The sequence below is a fragment of the Pelodiscus sinensis genome, unplaced genomic scaffold (genome assembly GCF_049634645.1).
Source record: "Pelodiscus sinensis isolate JC-2024 unplaced genomic scaffold, ASM4963464v1 ctg59, whole genome shotgun sequence".
Taxonomy (NCBI): Eukaryota; Metazoa; Chordata; order Testudines; family Trionychidae; genus Pelodiscus; species Pelodiscus sinensis.
This window is the reverse complement of record NW_027465846.1, coordinates 141938-152728: the sequence shown is the minus strand read 5'-3', so window position 1 is coordinate 152728 and position 10791 is coordinate 141938. Positions and strand designations below refer to the sequence as shown.

At 60.3% G+C, this 10791-nt stretch overlaps 1 protein-coding gene across 3 annotated transcripts; it reads right to left on the bottom strand.

Annotated features, from left to right (window-relative positions):
* Positions 1 to 310: 310 nt before the first annotated feature.
* Positions 311 to 8720, bottom strand: LOC102450412 (vacuolar fusion protein MON1 homolog B-like). Of its 3 annotated transcripts, none has more exons than XM_075914883.1 (6): positions 8573 to 8720; positions 7567 to 7671; positions 6733 to 7155; positions 5114 to 5912; positions 3257 to 3404; positions 311 to 1917 (listed from the first exon to the last, which is right to left on the bottom strand). In XM_075914883.1, exons 2-6 carry the CDS (start codon positions 7649 to 7651, stop codon positions 1699 to 1701), a joined length of 1674 nt encoding a protein of 557 aa, XP_075770998.1. In that variant the 5' UTR covers positions 7652 to 7671; positions 8573 to 8720; the 3' UTR covers positions 311 to 1698. The 3 variants fall into 3 exon arrangements, with proteins under 3 accessions (XP_075770998.1, XP_075770999.1, XP_075771000.1); XM_075914884.1 differs by having other exon boundaries at positions 7567 to 7689; positions 8573 to 8696; XM_075914885.1 differs by lacking the exon at positions 8573 to 8720 and adding an exon at positions 7879 to 8070.
* Between the last annotated feature and the right edge of the window lie 2071 nt (positions 8721 to 10791).

Genomic DNA, 10791 nt, shown 5'->3' with positions numbered 1-10791 from the left:
AAAAATGAGTGCAGCGAATTTGGAATCACATCTTGCCTTGCTCGCCCCTGTCAAAAAGAACGGGGCTGACGGGATGGAAAACGCCAACCTCAGGCAGAGGGTTAGTGTGACAACGTTTGGGGCAAGCTCATCTGTGAGCCGACATATATCCACAGGTGAGCGTATTAAAATCGACACAAGACCTCTGGTGTGCATCCACAGCTCCCTATAGCAGAAATCCCAACACAGCTAGTATTTAGAAAGCACCAATTCCTCCTCCTCATGGCTACAGCCTCCGTGCTGGCTAGCAAGCAAGGCAGATACACCCTCATCAAAACAACTTTTTAATAAGACTTTGATTCTCAGTTCCACAAGCCAGCCAGGAAGAGACCTCATTTGACAGCCAGCCACGCCGGTTCCAGGCACAGCGCCTCATGCATGTGAAAACACTTTCCACTTCCCCAACCCCGCCAGGTCTCCTTGGAGCAGCTAGATGCAAGTGAAAGGAGATGCAGGCAGGGCTCGCTCTCCGGAGACATGGGGTGATCTTCCTGGGTGAAGCAGATCCCACAGATTCTGGCTCGAGCCCACGGCTGAGGCCCCAAACAGCCCTTCTAGCAGCCCGGATGGACAACGAGACTGAAAAGAGCCAAGGGGCAGCCCATTTACCGTAAGGCAGGGCGCAGCTGTCACCAGCAAAGGAGAGAGGCAGTCTGTTGCTTTCAAAAAGCATTTTGAATCTTCCTGTGAAAGGATCTGCCTTTCCAAAAGGGAACATTAAATTAATACAGACCCCTGCATTGGTGCAGACATTAATACAGAGGAGAGTGCATTGGTGCAGACATTAACTAACACAACCAGCCCATGGAGAGAGAACACAACATGGGGGGCATCTCCCATTTCCGATTTACAGCATCGAGAGCAGCATGTGCGGGGGACGGAGAGGAGGAGATGAAGGAGTAATCTCCTTTCCACCGCACATATTGCCGTTTCCAGACACAGCGCCCAGTTTAAATCGGTTGGCAAACATGAGCCGCTGTTTCCAGACACAGCACCCAGCTAAATCTATTATCAAACATGAGCCACAGACCTCCAGGTCCTGCAAGAAATCTAAGTTCATTCCAGGCTAGGACACTTAAAGAGCAGAGAGTGTTAGAAAAATGGGTTCAAAGCAGGTCGGGCTCTGATGCCAAGAGATGCAATTAGCCACAATTCTTCCAAAGGAAGGAGAAACACAATTGCAACCCATTGCTTAGGGACCGGCAGCTGATCCACACTGGGAAGCAGAGAACAGAGGCTCCGGGGAAAGGAGCCAAGTACTAGAAGAAAAACTTCCGTCGAGGAGATGCCATACACAAACCCAGCTTCATCATTTGGGTGGAGTCCTTCAGCACAGGCCCTTCCCGTAACAGGCCACAGGAGCCAGTGTAAGCTTGTCATGCCCCTTGGCGCCCCACATCAGCCTAGCGCACAAGGCTCAAAAGTGAAGCAACAAGGCCCGGCGTCATCCTCCCCCAACCAGGCCTCCTTAACATAGGCTCGGAGACACAAGTAGGCCAATAAATAAGACAGACAAGCAACCACACATCGCAGGAGCCCTGGAAGGAACCAGCCACGCCTGAGCTAGATCACAGAGAGTGGTTTCTCTGGAGGAAGAGATTTCCCCCCACGTTATCCAGTCACCGGTGAAACAGGGGCCCGGGTGAAGCAAAACCAGGCTTAGAGGCCAGCAAAAAATCCATTCTCAGCGCCGTCGGGCCGGCCGCCCTTGGTGCCCTTCCCTGGGTTGGGTGTGGTGGAGTACTTGGGGGGGTAGCGAATGAAAAGCCGGTCCTCCTCCTTCTTGATCCAGCGCAACAGCTTGGTGAGAACATTGATAGCACCAGCTTTGGTCACCAGGGGGCTGAAGCAAGTGTACAGTTCAAACTTACTGGTCACCTGGGAAGGAGAAGGTGGAAGAGAATAGGTCAAGCAATCTTTTCCCCAAAACCCAGCACCATCTCATCTCTTGCGCTCCTCCTCTAACCCTCTCCTCCTGGCTTCTTCTCATCACTAGCCCTCAGGGAGGGAGCACAAGCTTGAAACCCATCTGAAGTAGGACAGCCAGGAGAGGCACAAGCTATCTGTTCCAATGGGATGTGTTGACTCTGAAACCTACCAATGACGATTAAGAACATAAGGACGGCTATACTGGGTCAGACCAAAGGTCCATCTAGCGCCTGATCCTGTCCGCTGCAACCCCCAGAAGACAGCCGCAACCCCCTTGGGGGTCGCAACCCACGGGTTGCACAACGCTGCTCTAGCATATTCCCCTTAGTCTCCTCTTTTCTCATCTGAAAAATCCCAGTCTTTTTAATCTCTCTTCATACGGGACCCATTCCACACCCCTCATCCTTTTTGTTGCCCTTTTCTGAATCTTTTCCAATGGCAATATGTCTTTTTTGAGATGAGACGATCACATCTATACGCAGCATTCAAGGTGTGGGCGTACTGCAGTTTTATACAGAGGCAATAAAATATTCTCTGTCTTACTCTCAATCCCTCTGTTAATGATTCCTAGCATTCGGTTTGCTTTTTTGATTAAAACCCAAGCACATCGCTGCCAATCGCAAGTGGACGCATCACACAAAAGGTGCATATGCCAGATCCGCTCCAGCAGTCTGGAAATTCCACAGCACATGGGACCTTGACACTGGAATTCTGGGAACGAGCAGCCCGAAACATCACCCCAGCTACCCAGGAAGGACTGCTGAGAGCTTGATGATCATTTCCCATGCTAAGCATCTGTTAGAGGGATCAGGAATAAGTCCACCGCAAGTCCAAAAGGCTAGAACAGGAAGTCCCACCCTCCTCATGCTAGATTACTGAGAAAGGAGACCGTCTTTCCCAAGGAGACCGTCTTTTCCAAGCCCCGCCCCATGCCACGTGAAAATCCAGGCAATCTAGGTTCAGGGCAAAGGGCAACAGCTGGAGTCACATGATCCCAGCAGCAGCTCAGCTGTCTGTTACAAACAGAGCAAGCGTCTCACCTCCCTCGTTGGGAAGAAAACCTTGGGAGCATAAACCCGGTGTCACAAACACGGCAACGCTGCCAGGATCTGCAGAGCCTAAGCCCGTCGCTCCAAGTTGGGGAAACTCTCCTGCCCATGAGTGACCCTGCCTGTGTTTGCGGAAAGCCTGAGCCAATTGCGCGGAGTACTAGGGCGTCCTCTTCACTCTCTTGGGGAGGAAGAGAGGCCTTCCCCATCCCCACCAGACGCCTTGATCTGTGCCTTACCCAAGCCAGTAGCGTCTCCTTCTCCGCCACATGGTAGATGAGGCGTAGGGGGCGAGAGGTGCTGTGGATGCGGCTGTGCAGGTAATGGTAGAGGTCAAAAAGCCGTTGTTGCTCCTCCTCGCTGCAATATGGCCCCTCCAGCTCTGGGCTGCGGGGCCGAGACACGCCAGGGAAAGGGGGATTAGATGCAGAGGCCAAGCACCTTCCCCCCACCCTCTCATGGTTGCTACCAGCGTCTTAAGCCTGGGCCCCACAGAACCAGGACGGCAGGGAGAATGCGGAGCTAGAGAGAGGCCTAGGAACAGCTGAAGAACCAGCCCCTCTAGCGCGGCATCCTGGCTAACAGAGGAACCCCAGAAATAACTGCTTCCCTGACCCTAATGGTGAGTGCTTGGCCACAGCTGAAATGCAGCTCTCTCCAGGGTAGGGCACGTGCCCCGGCGCAGAACCCTGCTTTTGTTTGGAGAGTTGCGGAGACTCCTGGGGCGTGTAGGGCTGTCGGCCCTACTATCCTGTGGCAGGGAGTCCCACCGGCTAACACGGGGCGCCTGCAGAATATGGCTTTGCTCACTGCACAGTTCAAGTAACAGGCCTTTTTTCCGGCCCGGCAAGGCACGGAGGTGAGGGATCCAGAACCCAGTGCTGTCCATGGAGCACAGCTATCCAGGCCCTGCAAATCAGGCTAGACAGGCCTGTTGTTCTCATCCAGGATGGGGAGGGGGTCCCCAAACAGACGGCCTCCCATTCCAACGTGGGGAAGAAACACAGGGCCAGATAAGCCCATGTGACCAGCTGCTGTGGTCGATCGTGAGCTAATCGCTTCCGTTCCAGGCTGCGCACAAGACGCGAAGAGACCCTGCCTCCAACCCCGCAGGCAGGAAAACTGTTGTGTGGGTTCGCTCGCCGCCACACAGGAACACACTGTGCCTCAGTTTCCCCATTTTTCGCTCTCTTTCGGGGCCACTGGGAGGTTCATGCTGTCAGGGCTCTCCTCCCCCAGCCCTCAGCCACTCCCACCAGCCCTCCACGTGATGGCACTGCCGAGACCCCTGACTTCCCAGCCTGCCCCAGGCCATCTCCACCCCATGATCACCACGAGAAGTCCATCTCACACACACGCCTCCTGCTGGGAAGCACATGATATGCCCTATTTAAAGCCAGGATTGAATAAGGCCGGCTTAACTCGTCCCGGAGCTGCGGGGGGTGGGGACAAGCTGTCTGCTCAGGATCCCGGTGCGTCCCAGCCACCCGCCGCTGCAGTGGCCGCAAAACGCTCTCCAAGCCGCTCGTGCAGGGAGCGCCCACCTGGGGCTGGAACTCAGCTGCCTCTGGGGTGGAGCACGCAGCTGCAGAACAACTCCCCACAAACGGAAGACAGCGCTGCTGACACCTGCCCCGCTGCACATCCTCCCAGCACGACGGCCAGGAGACGGCACCCCCGCCACGCCCCCCCACAGCCTCCAGCCTCAGGCCAGGGAGAAACACCCTCCACCAGTGCTCCCTCAGGCGAGATCCCAGTGCCACCCAGCTGATTACCAGAGTGCCCCCAGCTAGCTTTGTGCTTCTCCTGGTGGTGCACATTGGTGCATGCTTTGGTGCACAGAACAAAATGTATTCTGCACATGGGGGGGGAGATTAGAGGGAACATTGCCCTACACCCTGCTACCTGCAGCACAAGTGCCAGGGGAGAGCGCCCCCTGCTGATCCCCCCTTTCTTCCCCCAGTACCTGGGAAGTCCCCCACCAAAGCACGGCTCAGCGACAGAATTCAAGGCCACCCACACGACCCAGCCTCCCGCACACCAACCCTGCTGGCCAAAGCCAGCCCCCCAGGAGGGCATCCGCCGCAGCCCGGTACCTGGTGAACTGGGGCAGCTGGCGGTAGTTCTCTGGGATATCCAGCGGCTTGTAGAGGAAGTGCCGCAGGTCGGGCACCCCCACTTGCCCCACACTGTAGGAGGGGCTCTGCAGGCCGCCTGAAAGCGCCTGCAGCGAGCCCTGCGTCCGCATGGCCTCCTCCACCCGCTTCTTGCAGTCCGAGACGGCGTAGAAGGACTCCTTGTCGGTGGAGAGCAGCACCAGGCACACCGTGCACTCAGCGTCCAGGTAGGAGATGTAGGCGTAGAAGTACCCGTCGGGGTTGAAGCGGGGTAAGCAGATGGGCGTCCAGATCTCCCCCGCCTGGAAGGCCGAGCTGGCCCCGATCAGGTTGAGCAGCAGGTGCAGGTCGGTGGGCTCCAGCCGGCACTCCTCGATCACCGCCCGCTCCTGCACAGCCGTGACCAGCTGGCTCTGGGCCACCAGGATGGAGAAGACCAGGTTGGGGGTGATGGCCTTTTGCAGCAGGGCGCCCAGGGCGTCCCGCTGGGAGGCAGGCAGGGGGAGGCAGCGCACCGCCCCCAGCAGGAAGCCGGGGTCCGACTCCACCAGGTTGAGCAGACGGTCCAGGATCTTCTCGGAGCCGGCCAGCAGGCGCCGCAGGTCGTAGTTCTTCTTGCGCTCGAAGATGCGGGTGATGCTCACCTGGGTCAGCATGCTGAGGATCTGGTAGTAAACGTAGAGCAGCTCCTGGCGCAGCTGCTGCTCCGACTGTAGCGTCCGCGACACCGACACCAGCACCAGGGGCCCCTGCTGCACGAACACCAGCTTCCGGTCATCTAGGGTGAAGGGGCAGAGGCGGTGAGCGGCCCCCGGAGCCAGCCCCAGAGCGGAGCCAGCGCTCCCGGGAGGGGCACCGTCCGTCTGTCACACCGCACTCCGCACGCCCCTGCCAATCGCGGTAGGGCAGGGGCGGGGAACTGAAGGCCCATGCGGTCCCAGCTTGCCTGGATCCGGCCCCTAGGGCTCAAGGCTCAGCCCCCCAGCCTCCACCAAAGTGATTCTTCTGTGGGCGAGCGGCCCCCCGACCCAAAAAAGGTTCCCCGCCCCCGCGTCAGGTTTCCCCGGAGAGTGCTAGGTCTGGGGCACAAGCCGCTCCCGGGGGCCCATTGCTCTGTGGGGCAGGCAGCCCCTCCTGCTCCTCCCGGCCGGCACCAGGCTCCTCCCCACCTGGGGGCAAAGAAGAGAGCCGCCACGACAGGAGAGAAGCCAGGCGTCCCGGCTCCCCGCCCTGCTCTAACCACTAGACCCCACTCTCCTGGATCTGGTGAGAGAACCCTGCCAGCGTCCCAGCCTCCTCCCCACTTTATCCACCCCTAGGGAAGCATACGGCCTCGCACCCCACCTGGGCCTGCGCTGGGGGGGAAGCAGAAACCCCCCGGGCTCCGACAGCCAGGGGCTCTCACCTTCATTCCGGAAGGGCAAGTGTTAGGGGACGTCTCGGGAACGCCGTGATCTGTATGGATCAGCTGCGAATGCCAAGGGGGCGCCCCCCCACCTCCGCCCCACTCTCCACACGGCGCCCCCCAGCGCCTGGCCCTGGCTGCCAGGGAGAGGGCCCCCTGCCCGCCCGCTCCCCACAGCCCAGCCCTGGCCTACCCGAGTAGATGGAGCGGATGGCGTTGTCACCGCTCTGGATGAAGGACACCAGGGCCATCATGACGCCCATGGTGGAGGACAAGGCCTCCTCGTTGCCATAGCGGGAGTAGATGGGCTTGCCGGCCTCGCTCAGCACGAAGACGTGCTTCCGGCGGGCCCGCCAGCTGGCGGCCGTCACGTCCTCGTCGCGGTGCGCTGGCGGGGCAGGGGCGGCCCCCGGCTCGCAGGGCCCCACCCCCAAGGGGCGTCCAAACTCGCTTGAGTCCTCCAAGGCGTTGTCGGTGGAGGCCGAGTCGGACAGCTCCTTGTCACTCGGCTCCTCCTGGACGTCCCCCTGGGCATCAGCCGCTCTCAGGGGCCCATTGCTCTGTAGGGCAGGCAGCCCCTCCTGCTCCTCCCGGCCGGCACCGGGCTCCTCCCCACCTGGGGGCAAAGAAGAAAGCTGCCACGACAGCAGAGAAGCCAGACATCCTGGGGGCCCTAGACCCTGCTCTCCTCTTGGATCTGGGGAGGGTACCCCGGCATCCTAGCTCCCAGTCCCCCCCTGCTCTAACCACTAGGCTCCCATGGTCCTCCTGGATCTGGAGAGAGAAGCCAAGCATCCTGGCTCCCAGCCCCCTCTGCTCTAACCACTAGGCTCCCTCACTCCTCCTGGAAGTGAGGAGACAGCTCAGGAGTCCTGGCTCCCAGACCCCACTCCCCACCCTGAGCTGGGGAGAGAACCCAGGAGTCCTTGCCCCCTGTGTCTCTCATTTGAGGTACTCTCTGTGCCAGGCTCCTGGCCACAGGATGGGGGGCAACCCCACACCCTCCTGCCCCCGGGCGGAGACTCACCTGTGTCTGTGGGGCACGGCTCAGCCTGCTCTTGGGGCAGTGCCATCCCTTCCCACGTCGGTGAGCCGGGCTCGCCCGTGGCCATCTCTGCATCCCAGGCAGCACCTGCAGCAGCAAAGGCACCTGAAGTAGAGACACAACCCTGGCTCCAACCACTAGACATCACTCCCCTCCCAGAGCCGGGGAGAAAACAGGAGTCCTGGCTCCCAGCCCCCCCCCCCCCCGCCACTCCTCCCGCCTTAGCCCCCCAGGCCTCACTCCGCCACCCCATGGCGATGAGAGCAGCAAAGGGGCCCAAGTCACTACTGCTACCTGCAGAGCTCCGTGGATTCACAGGCCCGGAGCCAGGAACAGCCTGGGCGGCTCCCGGCAGCCAGCAGGGCAGGGCTGAGCCGGTCAGACCAGCCTGCCTGCCCGGCGCTAATCGCGGTCACATGCCCCAGCAGCGATGCCAGGCAGGAGACGGCAGGAAATGGCCCCGTTCACTAATCACATCCCACGGGGAGCTTAAGGGCTCCACGCTTTGCACAGCACCAGCATCCCCTCCCACAGGGGCAGAGCCCAGCCCCCCTCCCCCTCCAACATCCCGGCGTGCCCCCCAGCTGCCCGGCCCCAGAGGTGGCTGCATCTCAGCACCGGGACAGTCACCCCCCCGGGGCAGATCCTGGGGTGCTTACACACCTAACGCAGGCCACGCTCAGAGGCAGGCTGAGGTGCATCCCCTCTGGGGCAGGGCAGCTGAGAAACAGCAACATAGAACACTGCAGGGGGATGCACCGCTCAGCCCACGGGAAGGGGGGGTCTCCCTTTCCTCCCCTTTAGGGTCTCTCCTCCCCCAGCCTCCTCTTCAGAGCCTCCCCCCTCCCCCATGGGGGTCTCCCCTCCCCCTCCACTGGGGGTCCCCGGGGGGAGGGGGGATCTCCCCTACATATTCTTCAGAGCCTCCCCCCTCCCCCACGGGGATCTCCCCTCCTCCCCCACGTGACCTAGGACCCCTCCCCCTCACCATGCGCGCGCCGGGGGAGGGGGGGTCTCCCCTGCGCTCCTCCGGCCGCCTCGGTCCGGGCCCCGCGCAGCACGGAACCGAACGCGAGGAAAGGGGCGGGGCGTGCGACGCCTCCCGCCAATCACAGGGCGCGGAGCTGGTGGGCGTGTCCCGATGGGCCAGGGAGCGGCCAATCCGAGGGCTCGCAAATGGAAGGGGCCAGACGGTCACAAGCCGCAGCCAATCAGGGAGCGCGCAGCTAGCGGAGGGGGGCGGGACTAGAGACTCACCCTGCCAATCCCGAAATGCCATCGCCAGATTCCCACCAATCAGCGAGTGGGGAGTGTGTCGCTGGCCGGCGGGGCGGGGATTCGAGGTGACAGCCGGTGTCTGGGCTGTGACGTCATATATGCTACATAATGGGTGCACTATGACGTCATCGCTCTCCATTGTCTTGCGACGCCATCCAGCGCTATGATTTGTGATGTCACCTCTCTGACTGCATTGTGCTATGACATCACATTGTGCCACGCCACCCTGGGACCTGCCGTGGCATGACGTCCTATGACATCACCCTGCAGGTCACCACCCCGCCCCATGACATCATCGCGAGGCATCACCCGCCTGCCCTGCCACATCTCCCCCCGGGGCCCAGCATGGCGCCTCTGGCAGGAGGGGGGCTGGGAGCCAGGACCCTGTGCTGTCTCCCGGGCTCCAGTCCTCCCTCCGGAGGGTCTCACCGCCGGGCAGCCCCCGTCCGTGGCCACCAAATCGCGCCGGTGGCCGCTTCCACAGTGTTTCCTAAAACACTCAACGAACACGAAGAAAACCAAAGCAACGCACACGTGTGCCCCTCCACAGCGCCGCCACGGATTTGTGTAGGCTTGTGGCTTCTTTTGCACACTCGGTCACGATACACAGGCCCCGTTGCCTCCATTCTGTGCTGGTCCCACACGGAACAGAAACACGGATCAAGTGCTTTGACTGCTCTCGGTTTGGGGCGAGGGAGCTTATGTGGGGGGGGCGCTTTTCTTAAAGATCTGTTAGGCAGTAAGTCGGCAGCTGCGAAAGCCACGCTTGTATGTTAATGTCACGTTTCGCAGCCTCCCAGCTAGCGACTGCGTCTGCTGTGCACAATTAAATCAACACACGTACAAATCGCACTTTTTCACAGCAGATTTGCTTGGGCGCAGGAAGCCCGGAGACCAGGGAAGCCCTGGAAGGAGAGACGGGGAGGGAAACTGAGGGGAGAGAGGGACGGACCAGGGGAGGCTCTGGGGGGGGTAGGATCGATGAGGGATGGGTGGTGAGCTGGGGGCTGGAGCCCGGAGAGGCAGCGGGGACCAGAGAAGGGGAGGAGAAGCATTCAGGAGACAGAGCTCAAAGCCCCACACCAGGGACACCAGACACAGCCGTGCGGCCTGGAACCTGCCACCCACCGCCCCAGGGCTGACCCCCGACCCCACAGACCCTGCGAAGGTGGGAACTCATTCTTTGTGCTTCTAGTGGGGGCAGGCCCCAATCCCTGATGGCAGCAGGGGAGGGGCTGCTACTGTGCCCCCTCCCCATCACCACCTAGGAGGCCGCGCTCACAAGAAACGCCCCTGGCGGGCGCATGCAGCCACCATGGCTGCATTCAAGAAATGCTGATTTCTTCCGAGCCCCCTGCTCCAACCACTAGACCCTACTCCGCTCCCAAAGCCAGTGGCAAGAACCCAGGAGTGCTGGCTCCCCGCATCCCCTTGCCGTCTACTCCACGGCTGAGTCTAGACTGGCCAGTTTTTCCAGAAAATCAGCCACTTTTCCGGAAAAACTTGCCAGCTGTCTACACTGGCCGCTTGAATTTCCGCAAAAGCACTGACTTCCTACTGTAAGAAATCAGTGCTTCTTGCGGAAATACTATGCTGCTCCCGTTCGGGCAAAAGTCCCTTTTGCGCAAAACTTTTGCGCAAAACTTTTGCGCAAAAGGGCCAGTGCAGACCACTCAGATTTGTTTTGTGCAAAAAAGCCCCGATGGCGAAAATGGCGATTGGGGCTGTTTCGCAGAAAAGCGCGTCTAGATTAGCACGGACGCTTTTCCGCTTTGTCCCCACCCCTCCGGCTGTCAGGAAATGAACAGCGGTGGAGACTGGCTTCACCACTGGGGCCTTGCCCGGAGCTGAGATGCAGCCACCTCTGGGGAGGCAGGTGGGGAACAGCCAATCTAGACACTCTTTTCCGAAAATGCTTTTAACGGAAAA